Raw genomic sequence first — 23331 nt, 5'->3', positions numbered from 1 at the left:
CAGGCTCAATAGTACAAATTTATCACTCAATACACGGATAGATACCCAAAGCTAATACAGCCATTGTTACAAACCTATCACGATCTAACTTTATCGCAAAATTGGTTCAAGGTGGAGTTCAAGGAGGTGAATGATTATGTATTGTTGATCGGTAGAAAGTCCAATAAGGTTTGTTTTATGCTTTTTATTCGCAATATCGCTCACCCCGCTTGAGCACAAAGACACTGTGATAATTCCAGTACATTTAAACTCAAATTTATGTCTAGACTGGCTGAATAAGATCATGTCGTCCACTGATCACTCCAATGACCCACAATATTTAGCCATTTCCTCGTCAGACGGCTCTGTAGTCTATTATCGACTAAATTTGGGTTTAATGAAACCAGACGATTTGAGGGTTGTTTGAGGTGTATTAGTTGGTGTATTTTATATTTATCTTGTTCAACTCTCCACATCTCTCGTTTCACCTTATCATATGCGTGTCTTCCTCCTTGATCTCATACGCCCATGAGTCCCCCAACAAACACCACATTCAAGCCAAATAATTATACAAAATTAATTAACTTATTATTGTCCACGTTTCTACACCCAGTTTCTTCGAATTTGAAAGATTTTTACTTGGAGTTGAACAAGTTTAACCTGAGCAATCCTCTGCAACTGCCAATTCCAACAGAATCAGATAAAGCTCAGTTGCAGAGTGGTTAGTTGGTTTTTACGCGTAAATTGATCCCATTCTCACTTTCTCACTTCTAGGCAGCACTCTCATTCAAGGCGTTCCTCACAAAGTAAACAACGATTTCATTCAGCAGTGTCTACAGCTATCTTCTAGTCTGAACATATCCCATCACTTCGCTTCATCTCTCTTACAACACGCTATTCAAAGATGCAGCAGATTCCAATCTACTCCCTTAGAAACTGCCTTTATTCTCTTTTTCAATGAAAGATTGGACTTGATTAGAGCGTTGCAACTCATTTTGAGTGGATCAAATGATTTAGCTGTCAAAGAATCCGGTTTGATGGATATTCTTAATAACTTCTCCATTCAATTGTTAGACAACAATTTTATCAGTACAACTATTAGCGAACTAAAAAAGCTCAAAAGTTTCACTTTACAGCTCGATAATGTCGATCAAAACGTCATCATCCAGTGTAACCAGTTCATTCGCCTAATTAGACAAGAGCTAGCTCACCTGCTATACTTGTTCGCTCATACACACCCACTCAACCAATCTGATATCACTTCCATCCTCACTTACACTTCCACGATAGACAATGATGACCCAATTACACCATACTCTCTATCATCCCTGTTAGCTGCATTCAATGACGTTTCTCAAGATGTAAATTTCTTAAGTAACACTTTCAGGTCACTCCAATCTGGAAAGTGGTCGAGCAACCCCCTTAAAGCTGTCATTCTCCTCAGGTACTCACTTTTCATTGTTAATTCATTCCAATCCAATCCTAAACTCACAACAACTACCTCCATCACAGAAGACGACGTCGAAAAGGCTGTACTGGGGGCTATAAACGATGACGCTTTCCTTCACCTCCAGCATATTCTCCTTAATTCCACTGAATCAGACACTCCACTCAACGATGATTTCAAACCGCACCTTCTCTACCAGTATGACACTTTTATCACACAATTTATTACCACCCTCTCACCCATCCTCCGCAAACTCAAACATAGAGAGGAAGATTTAGTTCTGTCTTCGTCTAGATCTCGCTCCTTCGTCGACCAGCCACCAAGCTCAAGACAGGATCTGGCTCAACTTTACTTCCTCATAGCCCTCCTCTATAGAAACACTGAGCCTGAAGCAGCCCTGAAATTTTGGGTCGTTGACAATGACGATTATAGGTTGTTTTCCTTCTTAAAATGGTCCGCAGAAGCACGTACTCCATCAATGGTTCACTCGCTATTTGAGATGATCGGTTCTTTAGCCTCGGGTACTCAGTGTGCTACTTATGTTTATGAATTCCTCTCCGGTAACCCCGATATCAATGAAAACAACTTGTGTTCATGGAACAGCTTATTTGGTGCATTAGAGTTCTACGCCACCAATCTCCGTCAACAGGGTGATACAAGGGGTGAGATACCACCTGAAGAAATTAATCTACTCAAAGCGTTTTTGTTCGTTCTCAAGCAAGTCGTCGGTTACTCTACGATAGCGAGAGCATCACTGATCGACAACGCTACATACAAACCTATCCAGACTCTCTTCACTTTCCTCACATGCCCTATTCCTGTCGACCTGAAAGGATCGCTTTTCGACACCTTATCTGCATTTGCTGCTCCAATTTCAACCAGCGTAATGAGTCAAAGTAATGCTTCACTTGCATCTGAGAACGCACGCAAGATCTGGTCAATGCTCGAACAGTCACAGATTTTACCAACTCTTAAAGTCAAACAACCAACTCTCCAGGGCTTAATGTTTGAGTTGGAAGAGATTGAATCACCTGCTGGCACTTACCCTATCAGTGCAGCTTTCATAAATTTCCTCAATAATCTTATACACACTCCTGCGAAGTCTCTCACTCTGCGCAAGGGAATGGAGATTGATAGTCAGACTATTCCACTCGGACTGGGTGCCAGTCATCGCCAACCGGGCATACAGCCATTTATCAACTATGTCATAGATGGCATTTTGCTTAAGCTGCCTCAACGCGGCTTCAAGTATTTGGGTGAACGTTGGAAATTAACAGAAACGTCGCTGTGTTTTGTCGAGAAGTGCCTGAGTACTTATGACTTGTCGCAGTTGTTCGTAGAGAATGTAATTAATGTCGGCAGCGTAAATGAGGTTATTGCCAATCCGTCCGATGTTAGTTTATGTGCATTGGTCCTGCATCCTGGCTTCAATATCCTTACACAATTTTTGAGCGGCGGAGCTATCCTCGGCGAAGTGTTCAATTTGGTGGGAACAGGTTGGTTTATTTAATAGTATCTTTCATATCAATCTAACTCAATGATAGGTATCGACGCGCTGTTAGATAACAGATTCAAGACACCTCTCTACGCTAAGTGCATCCAGCGTTGCTTGCGTATTATTTACCGCGTTATCTCAATACAGGCAATGTATCTGGAAGTACTTTTGCCGCTACTCTCCCAACACAACAACATCATCCCTGGAGTAGGCAGAATAGACCTCCCATCGTCTTTAAACACCATTGACCAGCAGCTCTTATTCGCTCACGACACCATCATTCAACTAGCCCTCTACGTCAACGCCATGGATGAAGAAACGGCGCTCCTCGCCGTTAAGATCATCAGCGCGCTTGCCAAATCTCCACATTTCAACACCGCCGATGGATTCACTAATCACTATAAGCGTCGCATGAATAGATTGACAGGAATCATTGACTCGAGTGATGAAAGTTTAAGAATTCTGTCTGGATTTGTGAAGTTACTCGAAGTTGACACACCCGAGAGTGAAACAGATGAGGATGGTATAGAAGGATTGTTGAGTGAAGATGCACAAGATATCCAGCTCAGTCAGGCGTCTAGGAGTGTAGTGTTGGATTTACTTATTGAAAACACCAAGTTATCAGCACCAGCGCCAAACATTGCGCACTTCTTACTTGGATTCAATCTCCAATCCGCATCGCCATCCGAAATAGAGATAGAAGATCCTTCGAATCAATCTACCAAGGTGTCCTGCCTTCACGTCATATTTTCACTTTTGGGTCAAGGTATCAGTGATGAAGACGATGATTTACCTCTGTTCATTAGACATCCTATCCTCGCTGAAAAGTGCTACCGCCTCATTTACCAACTCACCATCTCGGAATTGACATCGAATGCTACTCTTAGATATCTCAGAAACCGCGAGGACTTCTTCTATAGACAGCTACAGGCTCTGCCTATTAAGCAGAGCGCACACAATGCAGCATCCCAACCGTTAGGTTTGGTAAGCTATGGCGATGGGAGCGTGCTTCAGACTACAGCGGCATCTCTAGCATCTTTCCTTAGATTCAGGGGATGGCTGCTCGATATTGTGGCTCTCGAGTTACACGCTCTAAGCAATGCATCACAAATGCAGCGTGTGAGCAGATTAGTAGACGTACTGTTTTCAGATACGCAGCAATTCCAAGTCATAGAGAATGAGAATGAGTTTGGAGAAATGATGGAGCACACCCAGCAATTCGACCAGTCGCTCATCAAGATTTTAGATATCTATCAATCTCTTGATCTCGATTATGTGGATGATGAAACAAGTACTGACTTGTCAGTGACCTTCTTCAACGGAATTGATTTATCGACATGCTTAAAGACAGATGAGCATGGCAGTATTATATACGACTTTAAGTCACTATTAACTCTCCTCTCTGGTTACAGACGCCACTTGTCAAAGAGCGGCGTCATCGCATCACCCACCCAGCACGAGCAGGTGAAAGGAGAGATTAGAGAGATAATGCGTTTCTTGTCAGCGGATAATCGTCGTCGTCAAGTACATTACGCCCGTCAATTCAATCTCGAGAGCTGGCGTCGTATTCTTGACATAATACTGAGTAAATGCTTTGATGTGATTGGAGGTGACAGACGGGAGAATGTTCTACTCAATATCATTTCCACCATTCTTCCTAAATTGACAAACGTCGACGTTTCACCTGCTACACTCGAGTTGCTTTCTAGCGTTATTCTCTCGTTAATCACCAAATTGCGCGTTACATTTAGTAGTCTTTCTGAAGCAGATCTCGATGAGAGGTTGTACACCATGCCTAGCGACAGACTTGGTAGTGTATTGCGTCAGGTGATTGAAGTTATCGTTAAACCGGGCACGACTGTGATAGTGCGCGGAAATCTTTACTCTGTTTTGCATAACTATCTGCAAATTGTCAACATACAAAGCATATCACACGGCAATTTGGAAAGCGAAAGTCAATACCTCCTAGAAAGTGCTTTCCAACAGTTGATCCCTATCATATGTAGAGATTGCGTTGATGGTAGTGAAGTGTGGAAAACGGTGGCGTTTAGTGTACTTGATGGTCTTGTTGCACTTTCGAGCAAGAGTGGATCACATGCACCACTCAACATCATTGTCAAACATGGCTTTTTGCGTAACTTCATTCAATCAGTTAAGGATCGCGAGGATGTGCTCATCAATATTATACAAAACGATCCAGGTGAGTCACTTGCAGTTGTGTGGATCTTATTAAATTGTACGCTAGAATCTCTCAACCCACTTTACGTGTTTGAGGCCAAGATGTCTAGTCTTTTGCGTATGGCGCAGGACAACAAAGGCGCCGAAAAGCTACTTGACGCTCAACTGTTTACAGTTCTCGCACAGTGCGAATTCATCTCTTGTCGTCCTTCCGGGGAAGAGACTCTGATGGGTGAGTACGTTTTTCTCGTAAGAGTAATCTGACCTCTGGTACAGACTACGAGAGTTTCCTCCCACCAGCTGCCGAGCGTTACCATCAGCTCCTCCTTCCCACCCTACAACTCGCCTCGACAGTACTATCGTCCGTTGGCTCAACTTCTACTGCGGCTGCTAAAGAGGTGTGTCTATGCGCAGTACTTGAGCATTTACTTACTCATCACACCAGGCACTTGGATTCGTGTATGCGCATCGTGAAGTCTTTTTGGAGATTTTACGTGATAACCCATCATTGACTTCCGTCGCACTCGTACGCGAGCATCATTTGATCGTTTGCATACTCAATCAAGTTCAAGCTGTAGTTTCGGATGATGATCTTGTGGGTTGAGAGGTATCTTGTGATAACACACACTAACACAGCTGTACAACAGATCTCCCCATCTGCGTTCGGCGCTTTCCATACGGCGATTCTCAACCTTTCGACGAAATACATGACACGTGCAAACTGGATAGACAGAGTCGTGCCGTTTACCGATACAGAACGGGATGATGCACAGATAGTTTCAAAAGGTGGTAACGAGTCATCCAAGTTCTCGATAATTGCTTCAGTCGCAGTGGAGAAGGTGAACGAGTGGCTGCTGAATTACCTTACAATCTCTAGGCGGTCGAATTCGACGTCATTCAGACCACTGCTGCTACCAGTTTTCCCTCAATTCAAAGACGGACAGGACTTGCACCAAGCATCGACCTCGTCACCTAGCCTCGGTCAAGCTGTGACGGGACTAAAGGAGTTAGTTTCGCTGTTCTATGGCACAGTGTTCGACTTTAAAGAGCACCAGTTTAAAATGCAGCAATCGCCGTCATTGCAGATTGAAGTAATGCAGCAGTCTATTGCTAAAGTTCTCAAGTCCCGTTTAGTAAGAATAGAAATGATGCTGGTGCTGATTTGGCGTCATGCTGAATTTTACATGAATCTCAACCAGAAGTCAAATCTGTCGTTGTCAACGTCGATGAAGCCATACGGGAATATCGACAGCTATGCTATATCAAGAGAGATGTCTCACCTTGTCACACCGACACTGTCCAAGATAGACAACTTGGAGTTAAGTAGCGAGATGATTAAAGGGTTGGATGTTCGATCAACGCAGGTATTCCTGCAAATTGTATCCCGACGCATCAGAGAAACGATGCTTAGTGGGCTGAGTGAGACGGACCGGAGTAGATAGAAAGATTGAGCTAAAATTTTCATAAGATAATTAATAAAATACATCTAAACTACAATTACTATTCAATCATTTGCTGGATTGATGCGTTGTATATTTTGACATCCTCGATTGGTCTGTCAGCCTTATCGACGACGACATTTGCCATGCGCTGTACGACGCGCATACCGCGCAAAACGCGGCCGAAGATGGTGTGCTTGCCGTCTAGATAGGGAGTGGGGGAGAGCGTGATAAAGAATTGAGAGCCGTTGGTGTTCGGGCCCGCGTTGGCCATTGCAAGGATACCAGCGCCTGTGAAGCGCAATTCTGGGTTAATTTCATCTTCGCTGGGGCTTTTTCAGTTGTGCATCTGCCGGCCGGCTAATGACTCACAATTTACCCCCATAAACCGATGTACCGCCTCGACCAGTTCCTGTTGGATCACCGCCCTGTAAAGGAGGAAAGTGAGTCAAGTTAGTTTGAAGGGGCGAGCTTAGCGCACCTGAATCATGAAATCCTGCCTGGAGTGGGTGTTAGAAGGGGATATCGCGCAGGACGGCACACGCACACGATACGATGGAATGCGACGCCGTTATAGTAGCCGCGCTGCACGAGTTGGCTGAAGTTGTTGCAAGTCTGGCGAGTGAGCTGGGTGCTAAGCGTCGTAAGTATCCACCCACTTTAGGTGCGTGGTTAACGTAGAGCTCCAAATCGATATCGCCCTGGCTGGTTTTCAGCTGAATGACAGTGGCCATTGTGTGCCTTGAGTGATGACGGTGTCTAATCAACCACCCGTCTTCTCTCTTGGCTCACACCCGCTTACACCCGCCACGACTAAACCATGCGTCTCCATGGCCTATTCAGCCCAAAAATGCTCGGTGAATGCACCCTGCGCCATCGCATAGCCATGGCTCCGCTGACACGAATGCGAGTCGACGATGACGGTGTTCTATCACCGCACACGCCCCTCTACTACCGCCAGCGTGCAAGCGAGGGCGGCTTAATACTGAGCGAGGCGACTCTCCCAGCGCGCGAGGCAGGCGGCCTCCCCCGACTCCCTGGCATATACACACAGCGGCAGATAGAGCGCTGGCGCCAAGTCGTCGACGGCGTGCACGAAGCTGGTGGATATATCTTCTGTCAGCTGTATGCACTCGGTCGCATCGCTGACCCTGCACTCGTCAACGTGGTTGGCATGTCGCACGACGTTTACAACGGTAACATCGTCTCCCAGCTCTCAGAGACGGATGTGCGCAGATACATTAGCCATTTCAGTCAGGCGGCTGTAAATGCCGTCGCAGGCGCACGTTTCGATGGCGTAGAAATACATGCAGCGTGGGTGCGTAGTGCGTAGTAAGACACGTTGTAACATTTCCTTCTAGTAACGGATATCTGCTCGATCAGGCTATACAGCTCTCACATACGCGCACGGACGGCTTCGGCGGTCTCAATAACCTCGCTTTCCCATTCCAGGTCGTAGAAAGCACGGCTATGGCGGTGGGTGAACGCAGAACTGGCGTGCGTATCTCCCCTTTCTCCAGATACCAGGGTATGAGAGCGGGCGAAGATCCTTACTCTGCTTTCGAACCTTTGGTGCGAATCCTCGTACAAAACTTACCTAACCTCGCCTACATACATTTTGTGGAAGGGTTCAGCGACCAAGATATTAAAATGGGGGATGAACTCAAGTCACAGATTAAGATGGCGGGTATCCCCGTCATTTCCAACTTGTGTTATGCACTCGATGTGGCTAATCGTAGAGCTGAGGAGTTTGACGAGATTGTGGCGTTTGGAAAACACTTTGTCAGTAACCCAGATCTTCCAGAGCGGTTGCGGAACGGTTGGCCACTCAATGAGCCTGATAGTACGACTTACTACAGCGGAGGCGAAAAAGGATACACAGAGTAGGTCCTTCTTTGTTCATTTGGAAATCTAGCAAAGCTAACAAGGCAAACCAAGTTACCCATTCTACAAACCCCAATAGACTTGATATTAGACATGCATGTATTACTCCAACTTTTCATCCTTTTTCATTTGGTGTAAGGTTGAAACAAACCACTGACGTTCCGCTGTATATCTGTAGAACTATTAGTCTGTTTTTTGGTCAGCCGCAATCCAAAACCACACCCACATGATTAGAAGAACACTTAATGCACATACGCCTCCAGTGACCATGTGACTGACGAGAGAGCAGTTGAATAATGTAAAACGCGTTATTACCCCTGCAGCAACACATGCAAGAGCGACAGACTTGCTTGGGGAAATATTAGACATACGCATTGTTCGAGAGGCATATTTGTACGCGTATGCCCCCCTTAATCCTAGATTAGCTATGTTGGAGTAAACAATAATGAGTGAGTGTGTTGAGGGTGGTGTATAACTGAGTGCAAGGTATATCGAAGGCATCAACAAAAATGAAATGAGTGTTAAAAATTTCGAATGTTTGTCAATCTGAGCTGAGGAGGCGGTGCTATGCAGAAACGACTCAAGAATACCATTGAAAGCCATCAAGGGGATATAAAGACTATAATGAGGGAGTATAGAAGATGCGTTTGAGTTTGCGTATCGTGGTAAAAGGATTTGGAGGATAGATTGGACATAGTTGGGTAAAAATGCTGGTAGTATGACGAGGAGGAGAGAGTAAGCATGCAGCACAACACCCAACACTGTAGCTAAAGATTGGGGCGCCTTGTTGTTAGAGAAGTACACCCTGGAGGTTTCTTCGATGGGGAGGAAGACGATGCGCGCAAGGATACTGCCATAGTTGTCTGCAAGAGCGAAAGCGCCTTGGTCAGAGGGAGAGAGGTGTGAGGAAATAATGAATTTGTCGCCTTGTGTGAGAGCTAGCTTTATGAGGGCTTGAGTTGAGAGGGCCCGGAGGGAGAGTAAGGAGGAGCGGCTGAGGAAAGGTTCAGTGTGTAGTCGCTGTGGGTAGAAGGAGAAAATTTCAGTGATGTAGCCGGCAAATTGAATGAAAGAGTAGGATAGTTGAGCTATAGCGTAGCAAGTGAGTGGGTGTTGTGTGCTGTGACGCGTGAGGAGAGCTAGAGTGGCAATCGATTTGATAGCAAAAGCAAGACAATCAATAAAAGACTTTTTATTAAGATTTGCGCGTCTAATTGAGTGAAACTTGAGTGGCTCGATTAAGGCTTCAAGAAGGGAGGAAAGAGAGTAAAGATTAAGAGCAGTATTGAAATCACTCTCAACGCCATTATAGCCGATGAAAAATAATCGAGTGATAAGAATGGTGATGACGTTGAGTGGAATAGAAATAAAAGCGATGTTAAGAGACTGCTGAGAGGTCAAATGACCGTTCAAGCAAGCTAATCCAACAGAATCCTTTGACAGCTGTTGAATTGATGTATAAGACAACTCCAATTTGTACGAATAGCTGCCGAGACTTGCAGGATCGACGTAACTAAGGCTAGACTGGTTTATAATGAAATTAAAAACTTTTATAGAGCCAGCTAGTATTGTCGATAAGGCTACAGATTTTGAATAGCTTCCAATGTTCATTTCGTTTTTCCTCCGTGACAGTCAACGGCTAACACGATGGACGTCGGTCTGCGCAACGAGTTGAAGAACTGGGAGAAGCATTTCCACACTGAATACAACAGAAAGCCAGGCAAGGAGGATATTAAGAATTTTCCTGAAATTGGTGCGTTTCGTTTGATATGGTGGTGGCATGAGCTTATACGAGTATAAGCACTCAAATACAAGGCTTACGGGAAAATAAAAAAGGCTGGGGGATTCGAGGGGCGGGAGAAGCAGGAGAGGCAGGAGAAACAGGAACAGAAGGAACAGCAGGAACAGATAACTAGCACCACGACTAGCACTAGCACTAGCACTCCAAAGAAGAAGACACCTGCAGTGTTCAAAACTCCAACGAAATCAGTTACACCAAAGAAACTAGACCACTCACAGGCGTCACCAATGACATTTAAACAGCGTCTCAACACGATTAGCCCGAATAAGAATACACTAAGTACACAAACGGCAGGCTGGACACCGCGTACGAAGGCTAGAAAAAGATTGCGTGGTGAGAACGTACCAAACACTCCAAAGAAACAGCGCGGTGAAATGCTTAAAATTGAAGAGGCCGAGGAAGATGACGGTAATACCCACGAAACCAACGAGCAAGTTGGACAAATTGAAAAAGACGAAGATGAAGATGAAGACATGATGAATACACCTGCGAAAAAGGCTTTTAAACCGCTGTTTGAATCACCAAGACCTTCAAGTAGCAACGTTAGGGGCAGCAGCAATAGCAATGGTAATAGCAATGGTAACAACAAGGCTGTCGTTCTACCTCCACTCCCAGCCAATACAATATCAACTTACATTGATAACCCACAAACACAAGAATTGTTTAGTTCACAATCGACAATCGCTCAGTCACAGCCGTCGCTGTCTCAGTCACAAGCCTTGCAAGGGTTACAATCCTCTCAACCCTCTCAAAGAGGACAGAAGCGTGCAAAGTCACCAGATAACCAAAGTAAAGCAACGATATCCAAAAAGAAATCAAAGACAACGTTCAAGTATCCAAATAAAATTACATTACCTCAAAGTCAGAAGCTGGCTGATAGACAGGATATACATCATGAGCCAACGCAAATTGAATTAGAGAGTACAGGTCAGCAAATAAGCATTATACCACACATGCACATGCAAAAGCGCAAAAACAAGAAAGCTGAAGAATTGAGTGATGATGAAACTGATATGGAGGATTATATAGAGGATTATATACCAATGAATCAGCGACAATTATCTCGGGAATCTCACTCTCCAGATAATCACAATGAGACAGTCAAATCAAAACTCGGCGACATGTCTTTGGATTCACCTGGCGCGATTAAGAGGAGCAAAGAGTATAACAAGCAAATTGATGACAAGGTTCGCTCCCTACTCAGCCGAAGTAATGACGACGACGGTTTCGGCAGCTATCGAACCGAGATTAAGCCGCTAGAGGAGGAGGAGAGTGAGGGTGAAGACGAAGACTGGGAGGATGATTGCGATGGTTGGAAAGCAGATGGCATTGGATACATTGAGGACTATGATTATGATGATGTGTAGCCAGCCACTTGCCAAAGTATGTGGAGGTCGGAATTTTTCGAAAGAAAGGATAAAATCAAGGGGATTTAAATTTGAAAGATGAATATGTACATGTTTGAGAATATATGTAATTTAATTGACATGCAAATTAAAATCAAATTTTGGCAAAACGTGGAGCAACGAGGAATTGAATTAGGAAGGAGATATAAGCAATTCAAGATGAGTATTTGTGAGGCAACCAGATTAAAGGAAAAGAAAATATTCATCAACGTGCGCAATCTGCGTAACTGCCGCTGATCTCATCGAATGTAAAATCCCTTGAACACGAACGATATTAATGAAATTCGGGAAGCGTATAAAATCGAATCTATACGCGGAATGGCAGGAATACTATTTATCGTATTCAGAGCTTAAGGATTTCTTAAAGGCCAATTCAGCAGAATGGGATCAATCGAAGGAAGAAGACTTCAAATCTGAGCTCAAGAGGCAGCTGGAGAAGATATATGACTTCCAGAAGGCTAAGGTAGGTTGAGATATGCTTAGACGCGGCTTTTACGTGCAAGTGTCTGATATTCTACCAGGTGTCAGAATTAGCCCATAGAATATCTTTCTCTGAACAAATAATCAACGATTACATCAGAACTGCTTCCCCGCATTCAGAAAGACCACCGTCTAATTCTGATGATTCGGATGACAGCCGCGGCGAGCACAATGACCACGATCACCCAGACGATGACAGCAGTGGTTACGATTTGAGTAGATTCGAAGAGCGCTTTAAGGAGCTCGAGGATGATCTCGCAGTCCTCGTTGCAGACGTTCACGACTTGGCCAACTACACCAAATTGAATTACACCGGTTTCATTAAAATAGTAAAGAAACACGATAAGCAGACGGAATTTAAATTGCGTAGAGACTTCGTTAAAACTTTCCTCGATGACAAGCCATTCTACAAGGAAAACTACGATTCACTCATTATACAGCTGTCTAGGTTGTTTGAAATGGTTAGAACTCGTGGTAGACCTTTCCAAGGCGATAGTGCTGCTGGTGGCACTCAATCTGCTTTCGTTAGACAGACCACAAAGTACTGGGTCCATGAGGAGAATATCGTTCCTTTGAAGCTATTTGTACTCAAACACCTTCCGGTTCTCGTCTATGATCCAGATAAGGAGTACTCCCCAGAAGATTCAGCCATTACCTCCATCTACTATGACAACCAAGACCTTGAATTCTATCTCGGTAGGCTTGAGAAGAACGAAGGCGCTGAAGCTATCAGACTAAGATGGTATGGTGGTATGGATGTCAAACAAATCTTTGTCGAACGTAAAACTCACAGAGAGGATTGGACGGGTGAGAAGAGTGTAAAAGCTCGTTTTCCTGTTAAAGAAGACATCGTTAACGCATTCATGTCTGGTGAGATGACAATGGATCAAGTCTGGAAGGATATGAAGACTAAGGGCAAGAAATCCGGCAAGGAAATCGAGTCAATGAGGCAACTGGCTGAGGAGGTGCAATACACCGTTTTAACAAAACAAATGCAGCCAGTGATGAGAAGTTTCTACAACCGCACAGCTTTCCAATTACCTGGTGACGCAAGAGTGCGTATCTCGCTAGACACTGAACTTTCTCTCATCAGAGAAGATAACTGGGATGGAAGACAACGTTCGGGTGAGAATTGGAGAAGAATGGATATTGGTATTGACTATCCATTCAACCAACTCCCACCGGAAGATATAGAAAGATTTCCTTACGCTGTTCTTGAAGTGAAACTGCAGACACAGATGGGTCAAGAGCCACCTGAGTGGGTGAGACAGCTTGTTAATAGCCATTTAGTCGAGGCGGTGCCAAAATTCTCTAAATTCATCCATGGTTGCGCTAAATTACTCGGCAACAGGGTGAATTTGTTGCCATTCTGGTTGCCACAGATGGATGTTGATATCCGCAAACCAGCAACTGGACACATGATGATTGAGAGACCACAGACGTCTACACCGCACACACCAACAGAAACACCACCAGAAACACCACCAAATCTCAGTGAGCATGAAGATGATGAAGACAACAGCAAGCATCACAAGAAGCTCAAGAGGATTGAATTAATGAGGAAAGAGTCAAAACTTAATGGCACAGAGGATGACATGGACGATGGTGGAGATAGAATGAACCTGCCTGCCAGACACCACAGTGCATATAGAATACCACAAAGCTACCAAGAAGAGCTAATTAAGGCAGAAAAGGCGAGAGTCGAGAATGTGCGTCGAGAAAAGAGCAGAATGAAGGCAGTCAGACAAAGATCAATGTCACGATTCGATCAACAAGAGCCAGTGAATGATGACGTTGAGCACGGGAGAGAAAGCAGCAGTCTTATCAGTGGAAGACGTCAGACGTCCAAGTATGGCGGTACGGATGATAATAGGGAAAATTACCACACGATACCAACACAAGTGAAGAAAGCAACACCACGTACTCTCAAGTCGTATTTATCGTGGTTCTTTAGGAATGATCATATTGATTACACTTTCGACGACAGTGATGATGAAGATGGCAAGGCGCTCGACGAAGAAACAGCGAACCGAGGTGATGATGTGGAGTATGTTGATACGTTTAGGGCAGAGAGTGGAAAGAAGATATGCGTACCAGTTAGAGTAGAACCAAAGGTATACTTTGCTAATGAGCGAACATTTTTGAAATGGTTGCAGTTCTCCGTGTTGATTTCGACAATAGCAGTTGCGCTGGTTAATTTCACATCAACAGCTGATAGAACAGGCGTGATAAGTGCGGCGTTGTTCACATTTGCTGCACTCGCTTCGATAGCATATTCTGCCATTTCATTTGTATGGCGCGCACTCAAGATTAGAAAGAGAGAGGCAGTCAGCTACTACGATAAGGTTGGACCAAGGTGAGTTGTGTATGGGTGTACAAGACAATACTAACTGGAAAAATCTATAGTGCTTTATGCGTGTTTATGTTGATAGCGGTGATGGTCAACTTTTTGCTTCGATTCACTGCAGATTAAGGGGGTATATACACTAAATGCATTTAATTGGACAATTACTTGCGTAGCTGAGGTTGCGAATGGTGTGAGTTGTGTGAGTGGTATGAATGTGATGTTGATGATGCTGTGGTTTGGTTGTTGCTCTGCTTGCTGAGGAGGGGAGTGGTAGCTTCGCTGTCCTCGTCTTTGATCAGTTTGTACCCCTTGTAAGAACGCTTAGGCTCATTGTCGGGTAGATCATTGTTCCCGATGATACCGAAGAATAGGTCAGTATTCTGCTTCAACACATCTGCTTGATGGCGACGGTACTCAGGGTCTTGGTTGTTGTAATCGAATTTGGGCATATGGAAGAGTTTTTGGGTGTTTATAAAGAGAAGAAGGGCTGTCTTTTTATATTCTAACAGATTTCCGTACCTCGGTTCCCCTTTTCTAATTATCATTGTTCCAACGCGTGAAGCGAAGACAAAGGGCTTCGGCTAAGGGGGTGTGATGAGGAGGAGAGTGAAGGTGTGGAAGTGTGACTGCAAGAATATGCCTATGAGCGTGTGTGTGTGTGTGTGTGTGTGTGCCTATTTCTATGCCTTGTCAACAGTTTCATCACGGCTTCTAGAGACAAACATTCGGCGGCAATGAGGGAAATGAGTCGGGGAATTGAGACGAAACAGAAAGTAAGACACCAAACAGAAACACCGTTATCAGATAGATTAGCGTATGACGCATGGTCTCAGCTCACGGGTCAACTGACAATGACGCATTGTCTAAATGAGTAAATAGCCAGCTCTGTCACACGGAGTGGTTGGTCACGAGCAATGAACATGAACACAGCAACAGCACACGCAACACACCTCCCAGCAGGTATGTTATGTTGAGCGTGGCTGGTGTGCTGCACGCTTACGCCTCCCATAGCCAGAGCCGGAGGGAGTAGAATCGCACGCAAGCCTAAACGCACTGCCGGTGCCGAGATCGAGGAGATTGAGGATGTGGAGGAGGAGCAGTCGCACGACTACCCACGCCCAGAAGATCACGTGCACCACGATCACGACGAGAAGGAGGGCTATAAGAATCGCAGGGAGAGACGCAAGAGTGGCTCCGGCTCATATGGCAGGCCAGTGTCGGAGCCAGTGATGGAAAGCCCAGCGTACACCACTCCGATGCAGAAGACGATGCACATCAAGCAGCCAGCAGGGCGCGGGCTCAACTAAATTGAATTCAAGTGTTTATCAGCACTACCATCTTGTACCAACCACTCATGACGACACCTCTTATAAAACTTGGTGTAGACGCAACAGCACGATCTTTGGCACGTTTGCCCAGCCAAAATACACCAATTATACACATAGCGGGCACTAACGGCAAAGGATCGACGTCTGCGTATGTCGATGCACTCTTGACGGCATTTGGGTGCGTGGTGGGGAGGTTTAATTCGCCGCATTTGGTGCAAGAGCGCGACAGCATATGTGTGGGTGGCGCAGTCATAGACAGGCAGGCGTACGACGCTACACGCGAGCACCTCGCACACGACGACAGCAACTACAACACACTCACCGGGTTTGAAAAACTCACCGTAACCGCCTTCTCGTTATTTGGGAGCGAGAGAGTGGATGTCGCCGTCGTCGAGGTGGGCATGGGCGGGCTGCACGATGCAACGAATGCCTTCAGCCGCGAAGAGAGGGACAGCGTGGCGGTGATCACCCCTATCGCGCTCGACCACCAGTCCTGGCTTGGCAGCACCGTGGAGGAGATCACCGCGCAGAAAATAGGCATCATCACCGCGCACACCACTGCTGCCGTCGTCGCACCACAGATACACCCACTCGTCGTCGAGCAGGTGCGCAAGAGGTGCGAGGAGCTGGGCGTGCCGCTGTATGTCGGTGGACAGGAGCACGAACGCGATACCCTCACAAACCCATCGACAGGCGCACGCATACACACACAGCTGAGCATGGCGGGTGCGCATCAGATGGAGAACGCTTCTACTGCGCTGCTCACGTTGCATGCATTCAAGATGCACTGTAGACGCTTTAGACGCTTTAGACGCTTCGAGAGTGTCGGCGTGGACGACGAGCTGGTGCGCCACACTCTCTCACACGTGCGTTTCCGTGGCAGATCAGATCGGTATGCGATCCCGGGAGCTGTGGTCGATGGGGCACACAATCCAGCTGCGGCGAGGCATCTGCGCGATACACTCCCAAACCACCCCCACCAGTTCATTCTCGCTTTCAGCCAGGACAAGGAGGTAGCGGAGATGCTCAAGGTACTTGTGCGGCCTGCTGACAAGATCGTATTCGTGCCCTTCTCCACTCCACCGTCCATGCCCTGGGTGGGGAGCATGGACACGCACTCACTCAAATCGCTGGCAGAGGGAATTTTCAATGGGAGTGTGCAGGTTTCGACTGCTGATAGTGTACAAAGTGCTCTGAAGGAGTGCACTGGAAACGTCGTCATTGCCGGCAGTTTGTATTTGGTAGCGGATGTTTATAGAGAGTGTGTCTGATGTTTTTCTATGTGTGTGTGTGTGTATTTAATGGTTAGCCTCCTCAGTGCTCATTTCAAGCACGCCATCCAGATTACGCAGCAATGCGTCCAATTTATCCTCCAGCTTCGATGCAGCGTCGTCCACGCTGTCCAAATCGCCAGCCAGCCGCGTCTCATCGAGAGGATTCGCCTCATCCGCCGGCGTTTCGAGGATCCTTTTAATGTCACTGACAGCGTCCATAGCGGGAGTCGTGGGAGTTGCTTTCCAACGCACACGATGGCACAGGCAGAATTGAAACTGGCGATACTCGTCTGCGACAGTACACTCGCATCTATCGAGGCAGAGGAGGGTGACTGCGAGCGTATATTCGGCACGTTCCTACACACTGCGAACGACGCACTCAACGCGCCGTTCAAGTTGATCATCGATGCGTTCGACGTATACGAAGACCGCTACCCCGAGGATGTAACCATATACGACGGCGTGATTATCTCAGGAAGTACCAGCGACGCCTACAGCGAGGAGGACTGGGTGGTAGACCTCGCAGACTACATCAGCGGTTTGGTGAACTCGTTCAAACGGACAAAGGTGCTTGGCGTGTGCTTTGGGCATCAGCTCCTCGCGCGTGCGCTGGGCGGGGTTGTTCAGCCTGGCGATATGGAAATGGGGAGCACGGCTGTGCGCGTGTGCGATGGCGAACTCGCTGCCAAGTACTTTGGCTGCAACGAGCACCAGGACACGTTCAATGTCTTGCAAGCACACCGAGACGTCGTCCACGTTGCCCCACCAATGCTCACCACCGTCGCCGCTACCGAAACGTGCAAACATCAGGCTTTCGTGAAGCTCATCGACGGTGTCGTGCAGTGCTGGTCTGTGCAGGTGCGTGTGTGGTGTGCGGTGTGTTGAATGGACTCGCTAACCAGAAAACCCCAGGGACACCCCGAATTCACGCCATCCATCATGCGCAAGGTGGTAGAGTGCGTTGAGCTGTTCCCGTAGTCATTCTCACTCACAACCTTTCCAGAGCTGAGACAAGAAATCATCAAACACCCCAGCAAACACGCGACGAGTGGCTCGGGCGTGCTCAACAGCCCCACGATGGCATCGCACTAGGCAAGGCTATATTAAATTTGTTTAGATAATCGATACTCGATCAATCAACTGTTTTTATTACCGTGATGCAATTCACCTTCACCGATAGTGATTTCCTGAATGCCGATATACACGACAGTCAAGTAGGCCTGGCCGTGTACAGGGTGCGTACGCTGCGCCACCGCTTCCTCAGTCGGAGCAAGAAGGTGTGGTTGGAGGGATTCCAGGTGTCTCATGCTAAAACATACTCCAGAGCACTATAATCAGCGCTGGAAGCAACCATCAGCCATTGGCTACTATCCATTGGGAACACCACCTCTTGCAGATCTCATCCGAGTCGGTCGCGCTATCTAAAATACAGTCATATTTGCCGTCGAAAAGGGGGATAATGTGGGTAACGCATACATAGCGCTGATCCCACTAACTTATTGCAACGCAGCTGCAGACATTTCCAGTGGGATTCCAAGCACTACGAGTTGAGCTACGATGACGAGCAGCAGCGGTGGAAGGTGGGATAATTGTCCGTGTATCAAGACTTCACTAAATTACCTCAGGCCACAGCCTCCGATCAGCTTACAGAAAGTGCGACATTCCACCCGCCCCGGAGAAGCAAGAACGGAAACCAACACAAGAATACCACCGCACATGGCATGATTGCTGACGATAATGATAGGCTCTTCTTACTGATGCTGTTTCTGGTATCTGAGAAGCAATTGCGTCGTCGACATGAAACGCAGAAGGTATTGCGCACAACGAATGTATTCTAATTCAACATACAGTATATAATTTAAATTCTGTTACAATCCCACTTAGATTTATTGCGTCTCACCCTCCGGCGAGTAGCGAGTGGCGATTCGGCGATGGCCGAGTGACAGCCGTGTTCTTGGCCAGGCTAGGCAAATGGCAAATTAAAGGTACGTTTTACATCATCAAGCATTATCGAAAGTGTAATTGCGTCAACACCATTAATACCGACAATAAAACGCGCAATGCTGCTCGAATTTACAAGCAAGCGGATCCTCAATAGTGCGATAGTGAGTGGGGGCGAGGAGGTGTACAGTGTTCGCACGCCGACGCATTTCGGGAGGGCGAGGATCCATACGGTTATACGCAAGAGTGGAGGAGCAAGAGTAAAAGGTGACAGCCACGCCGACACTGACACCACAGCAGCCGTGATAGATTGGAAAGAGCATCGAATCACGATTTCCGATAAAATCACCACGAGCGTGAGTCTGGGTGAGCTGCACAGCATGCAGGCGACGCACGCGGGTAAAATCACGCGCCACTGGCAGCTCAATGGCAAGTACTACCACATCGAGTACGTGGTTCCGCAGAATGGATCTGGCGCTGACGATGAACATGCGGCGTACTGGGAAGCTACCCCGTCCGACGACGACAATGGCGCTGCTTGGTTCCTGCCCCCGCAGACTAACATGCTGGGCAAGTTGAAACGCTTGGCGCAGTTTGAAATGAATGACGAGGTCGATGACTGGGGTGACAGAATTTTCCTGCTCACTCTGTTCATCTACTCCCAGACACGCCTGAGTGATTCTAAAGCGAGTGAAAATTTTCTTACATTTACTCCGAAACTGACACACACACTCGCAGTCTTCGCAACAGATACTGAGGAACTAGGATACGCATATGCGCTGCTTTTCGTGGTACATTGCCATTTAATCTACCATTTAATCTAATAATATTGTTCATCATAATTCACATGCTTCATCTTATACAATGACGTCAGAAGAGCAACTAAACGACACACAAATCCTCGAACTCACGGAGCAGCTCAAGCAGGAGGAGAGCAGTGGACGGGCGCTGGTTGGAGACGCTGAGGATATGAGCGGGTTACTGGCCGAGTACGAGAACGGAAACGCAGTATACACGCGGAAAATAGCGAATCTGATGGGCGGCGGATACAGCACGTTTAGGAGAATAAGAGGTGATGGCAATTGCTTCTATAGGGCGGTGTCGTATGCGTTCGTGGAGAAGGTGTGTAGTGCATCCACTGCAGACACAACCAAAGAAAGGCTACAAAGGGTGACCATTCCCCTCCTCTCGGAATTGGGTTTTGATAGTGAAATTGTGGGTGCTTACGAGGCACTTGGCACATGACCCTCACACACAGGCAGATGCAAGATTTCTATCAGCCATTGCTTACTATCCTCGATAACACGAAAGACCCCTCTATCCCCCTCAACGAGTATCTCAAAGTGACACTCAACGATGACGAAACGAGCAACTCAATCGTTGTGTTCCTGCGCTATCTCACATCAGCGACGATACGCAAACACGCCGATGAGTATTTACCCTTCTTATTTGCGTATGAGGGAGATCTGGTGGTTGATGACAGCGGTATGCCTGACATAAAGAAATTCTGCGAGACTTATGTTGAAGTGGGTGCATGTCTTTTTAGAGTTTATAGCGCAAACACACTCATCACAATCCCCACAGGCTTTCGGGAAGGAGGCTGACCATATACAGATGACAGCATTAGGCAGAGTGCTTCAAGTGGATTTGAAGGTGTGCTATCTCGATGCCAGCGAGAAGGAGCACGTGGATTGGCATGAGTTGGGCGTAAGCGGTGATGAGAGTGGTGAAGGAAATGTCATCACACTTCTATACCGACCAGGGCACGTTGATTTGATGTATAAATGATACTGAATTGAATTACAATTACAACTACAACCACCCTGCGACAAGCTTGTTCGTCGGGGCCTTTTCCGTCTTCCTGAACATACCTTTGCTAATACTGATTGGAGAGCCCTCACGTTTACTCATACCCGAAGTGCGTTCACCTGCGTAAACGAGTTTGCCCTTCCTAGGCCAAGTGAGGGTGTTTGATTGAGGTTTGTTTTCGCTGTCAACTTGACTCAAACCAAGATTGGACTCAGCAAGGAGTTTATCCTGGTGATTGAGAACATTTTGGTGGAATGTTTGCTGTTGTTGGTGGTTGAGACAAGTGAAAACTTTGTTGAGGTTGGTTTGGGTTATTTGGCGAAGGATTTTTGATTTCGATGGAGACCATTGTGTTCTTCTGAGAAGTGACTCTCTCGCAACAGTTCTTACGAGCATTTCTCGCTTAATGTCTCTGGGGTTGTCAACTAATTCGAGCACAGCCTTTGGCGCGTTATCGCCCTGTCTGTTGCCTAACAAGTGAATACGCGTATATCCACCATTCCTATCCTTATAGCGCTCTACAAGTTCATTTTTGAGAGAATCGAAAGGGTTTTGAGTGGAAGAAGACTGAGGGTGGGGTGTTAGCGGTGATTACAAACCCATAAACGCGATAAACGCACAATAAGAAATGAATTTGCTAGCTTCTCGGAAACTACGGTACCCTTCTTGCCCTTAGTGATGAGCTTCTCTGCAAACTTCTGCGCCTCTTTAGCTTTGGGGAGTGTTGTTGAAATTTGCTGGTGAGTGAATAATTGGCTAACGAGATTCCTCATAAGCATAAATTTATTTGATTTGTTGTAGTGTAGGTGCCTTTTTACCATTTTTCAAGAAAGTGATGGGAGTGCTGAGGGAGCGTGTGCGTAGCCACCAAGTAAACCACCATGTTCAGATCACAATTCGGTTTAATCGGTAAAGCAGCAAAATCAGCTAGCCTCTTCAAAACACAGCAATCAAGATTATACGCTAGTGGCGCACTCTCCAAGAACGACATCCAATCGAGAATTTTTGATGTTTTAAAGTCATTTGATAAGGTGAAAGGGGAGAATGTGAGAGTAGATGTGGATTATACAGCACCCACTAACAATCCCTAAAGCTCACCGAACAAGCCTCTTTCACTAACGATTTAGGCTTGGATAGCTTGGATGCTGTTGAAGTCGTTATGGCCATTGAGGAGGAATTTGCAATGTGAGTTTGGTGCTTTTTCCTATTTAAATACCTCTAATACGCTCATTAAACAGCGAAATCCCTGACGCTGAAGCTGACGCAATCCAAAATGTAAACCAAGCAATTGAATACATTGCAAAAACCCCTGAAGCTCATTAAAGCACTTTAAAGAATTTATTCGATTTAATTATTTTACGCTTGATTTTTGCGGGCTTATTCTGACTTGCTAGCCTTGTTTCCACTGCATGCCCGACGATTACTCGTTTAAGCCAACAAAAGGCTTGAAATTTAAGAATGACAGTGGTTTAAAGAGGTGCGTTGAAAGTTATTGATATTGTCCCGCTTAATTCTCCCCACAGGAAGAAAAAGTCATCGGCTCAGACAGCCCCAAAGGATAACGCTATAGGGCCAAGTGGGAGCGGTGATAGCCCTCATACCACCCGCAGCACCCAAGATACTCGCACAGAATCAGAAATCAAGTTCGATCACATCCAGCGACAGCGTCTGCACCACAAAGTGAAAAACAATGCAAAGCTTAGCCATAAAGATAAAGTGGATGAATTCAACAAGAAGCTCGAAAATCTCACTGAGCACAATGATCTGCCCAAGATTGGTCCTGGTTAGCCTTGTTTACTTTGTAAAAACCTCGGTCCAAATACTCCGCAATTCTTGTAAATTACCAATTACTGGATGAATATCTCCGTGTATCTGTCTCCTTCTATCCTCATCATCCTGTCCACTGACGTGTTGCTGGTGATATTCGAGGAAATACACGGCATTCCAGCCAATCTCCTTGGCTGCGACAACATTCGCTGAGCTGTCATCGACAAAGAAATTCATTCCAGGCTCATCTCTAAGCCCTACCACATCCATGGCCTCGTAAAAGAACTGCTTCTCCGGCTTACATGGGAAGCCTGGCCTGGTGTAGTCGCAGTATATGACGTGTTCAAACTGATCGTCTACTTCGAGCAATTTGAGTACACGATAGGCGTGTGTCTTGTATGCGTTAGTCAGCGCCATAACGCGATACTTGCTCCGATCAATATCCACCAACAATTGACGTAACTCCCTGTCTGGCTTGAGGACCTCTTCAAGCGGCAGACTGGCGTCGCAGTTGTGGTCATAGTCGATGGGATCTACTTTATGGTTCTCGACCAATCCTCTGATGGCCAGTCCGTAGCGAATGTAGTACTCTTTGTGCAGCCGTGTCGCTTCCTCATTACTCAAACCCAGGCGCAGGAAATACGCTGCAATCTTTTCCTGCATCATCTCACTTATCATCGCACTCCTCCCATACAGGCAGTTGTCGATATCGAACCAGATAACGGGTTTCATGTGCTTTGGTGTGCGGTGTGCGTC

General features: G+C 46.3%; 15 protein-coding genes across 15 annotated transcripts; 10 read left to right on the top strand and 5 right to left on the bottom strand.

Annotated features, from left to right (window-relative positions):
* Window positions 1-507: 507 nt before the first annotated feature.
* J056_001499 (Nuclear pore complex protein) lies at window positions 508-6541 on the top strand (the record flags this gene model as incomplete). The annotated part of the gene is made up of 7 exons (XM_009271127.1): window positions 508-700; window positions 754-2922; window positions 2971-5121; window positions 5167-5331; window positions 5376-5497; window positions 5545-5694; window positions 5747-6541. The coding sequence occupies 7 exons, from the start codon at window positions 508-510 to the stop codon at window positions 6539-6541; spliced, it is 5745 nt and encodes a 1914-aa protein (XP_009269402.1).
* Window positions 6542-6599: 58 nt separating this feature from the next.
* On the bottom strand, window positions 6600-7272 carry J056_001498 (Peptidyl-prolyl cis-trans isomerase-like 1; the record flags this gene model as incomplete). Its single annotated transcript, XM_009271126.1, has 5 exons — window positions 6600-6864; window positions 6911-6966; window positions 7020-7038; window positions 7086-7153; window positions 7198-7272. 5 exons carry the CDS (start codon window positions 7270-7272, stop codon window positions 6600-6602), a joined length of 483 nt encoding a protein of 160 aa, XP_009269401.1.
* Window positions 7273-7388: 116 nt separating this feature from the next.
* J056_001497 (12-oxophytodienoate reductase 1) lies at window positions 7389-8501 on the top strand (the record flags this gene model as incomplete). The annotated part of the gene is made up of 3 exons (XM_009271125.1): window positions 7389-7852; window positions 7900-8421; window positions 8477-8501. The coding sequence occupies 3 exons, from the start codon at window positions 7389-7391 to the stop codon at window positions 8499-8501; spliced, it is 1011 nt and encodes a 336-aa protein (XP_009269400.1).
* Window positions 8502-8547: 46 nt separating this feature from the next.
* On the bottom strand, window positions 8548-10033 carry J056_001496 (Oligosaccharide translocation protein rft1; the record flags this gene model as incomplete). The annotated part of the gene is made up of 2 exons (XM_009271124.1): window positions 8548-8610; window positions 8678-10033. The coding sequence occupies 2 exons, from the start codon at window positions 10031-10033 to the stop codon at window positions 8548-8550; spliced, it is 1419 nt and encodes a 472-aa protein (XP_009269399.1).
* A 36-nt stretch (window positions 10034-10069) lies between these two features.
* On the top strand, window positions 10070-11590 carry J056_001495 (DNA replication regulator sld2; the record flags this gene model as incomplete). Its single annotated transcript, XM_009271123.1, has 2 exons — window positions 10070-10175; window positions 10224-11590. The coding sequence occupies 2 exons, from the start codon at window positions 10070-10072 to the stop codon at window positions 11588-11590; spliced, it is 1473 nt and encodes a 490-aa protein (XP_009269398.1).
* A 316-nt stretch (window positions 11591-11906) lies between these two features.
* J056_001494 (Vacuolar transporter chaperone 4) lies at window positions 11907-14582 on the top strand (the record flags this gene model as incomplete). The annotated part of the gene is made up of 3 exons (XM_009271122.1): window positions 11907-12092; window positions 12151-14465; window positions 14516-14582. The coding sequence occupies 3 exons, from the start codon at window positions 11907-11909 to the stop codon at window positions 14580-14582; spliced, it is 2568 nt and encodes an 855-aa protein (XP_009269397.1).
* Window positions 14583-14617: 35 nt separating this feature from the next.
* J056_001493 (uncharacterized protein) lies at window positions 14618-15001 on the bottom strand (the record flags this gene model as incomplete). Its single annotated transcript, XM_009271121.1, has 1 exon — window positions 14618-15001. One exon carries the CDS (start codon window positions 14999-15001, stop codon window positions 14618-14620), a length of 384 nt encoding a protein of 127 aa, XP_009269396.1.
* A 369-nt stretch (window positions 15002-15370) lies between these two features.
* Window positions 15371-15763, top strand: J056_001492 (uncharacterized protein; the record flags this gene model as incomplete). Its single annotated transcript, XM_009271120.1, has 2 exons — window positions 15371-15416; window positions 15468-15763. The coding sequence occupies 2 exons, from the start codon at window positions 15371-15373 to the stop codon at window positions 15761-15763; spliced, it is 342 nt and encodes a 113-aa protein (XP_009269395.1).
* A 47-nt stretch (window positions 15764-15810) lies between these two features.
* J056_001491 (Folylpolyglutamate synthase) lies at window positions 15811-18179 on the top strand (the record flags this gene model as incomplete). The annotated part of the gene is made up of 4 exons (XM_009271119.1): window positions 15811-17045; window positions 17103-17916; window positions 17971-18014; window positions 18062-18179. 4 exons carry the CDS (start codon window positions 15811-15813, stop codon window positions 18177-18179), a joined length of 2211 nt encoding a protein of 736 aa, XP_009269394.1.
* A 36-nt stretch (window positions 18180-18215) lies between these two features.
* On the top strand, window positions 18216-18896 carry J056_001490 (uncharacterized protein; the record flags this gene model as incomplete). Its single annotated transcript, XM_009271118.1, has 4 exons — window positions 18216-18335; window positions 18383-18519; window positions 18569-18638; window positions 18684-18896. The coding sequence occupies 4 exons, from the start codon at window positions 18216-18218 to the stop codon at window positions 18894-18896; spliced, it is 540 nt and encodes a 179-aa protein (XP_009269393.1).
* A 222-nt stretch (window positions 18897-19118) lies between these two features.
* Window positions 19119-20787, top strand: J056_001489 (Ubiquitin thioesterase -like protein; the record flags this gene model as incomplete). The annotated part of the gene is made up of 4 exons (XM_009271117.1): window positions 19119-19674; window positions 19874-20214; window positions 20262-20525; window positions 20584-20787. The coding sequence occupies 4 exons, from the start codon at window positions 19119-19121 to the stop codon at window positions 20785-20787; spliced, it is 1365 nt and encodes a 454-aa protein (XP_009269392.1).
* Window positions 20788-20811: 24 nt separating this feature from the next.
* On the bottom strand, window positions 20812-21581 carry J056_001488 (50S ribosomal protein L17; the record flags this gene model as incomplete). The annotated part of the gene is made up of 2 exons (XM_009271116.1): window positions 20812-21375; window positions 21429-21581. The coding sequence occupies 2 exons, from the start codon at window positions 21579-21581 to the stop codon at window positions 20812-20814; spliced, it is 717 nt and encodes a 238-aa protein (XP_009269391.1).
* Window positions 21582-21689: 108 nt separating this feature from the next.
* Window positions 21690-22131, top strand: J056_001487 (uncharacterized protein; the record flags this gene model as incomplete). Its single annotated transcript, XM_009271115.1, has 3 exons — window positions 21690-21854; window positions 21902-21993; window positions 22047-22131. The coding sequence occupies 3 exons, from the start codon at window positions 21690-21692 to the stop codon at window positions 22129-22131; spliced, it is 342 nt and encodes a 113-aa protein (XP_009269390.1).
* An 86-nt stretch (window positions 22132-22217) lies between these two features.
* Window positions 22218-22492, top strand: J056_001486 (uncharacterized protein; the record flags this gene model as incomplete). Its single annotated transcript, XM_009271114.1, has 3 exons — window positions 22218-22285; window positions 22332-22384; window positions 22419-22492. The coding sequence occupies 3 exons, from the start codon at window positions 22218-22220 to the stop codon at window positions 22490-22492; spliced, it is 195 nt and encodes a 64-aa protein (XP_009269389.1).
* Window positions 22493-22602: 110 nt separating this feature from the next.
* J056_001485 (uncharacterized protein) lies at window positions 22603-23307 on the bottom strand (the record flags this gene model as incomplete). The annotated part of the gene is made up of 1 exon (XM_009271113.1): window positions 22603-23307. One exon carries the CDS (start codon window positions 23305-23307, stop codon window positions 22603-22605), a length of 705 nt encoding a protein of 234 aa, XP_009269388.1.
* Window positions 23308-23331: the final 24 nt, after the last annotated feature.

Source organism: Wallemia ichthyophaga, assembly GCF_000400465.1.
Source record: "Wallemia ichthyophaga EXF-994 unplaced genomic scaffold scaffold16, whole genome shotgun sequence".
NCBI classification, from domain to species: Eukaryota; Fungi; Basidiomycota; class Wallemiomycetes; order Wallemiales; family Wallemiaceae; genus Wallemia; species Wallemia ichthyophaga.
The sequence above is the reverse complement of the archived record's forward strand: the minus strand, read 5'-3'. Positions and strand labels throughout refer to the sequence as shown.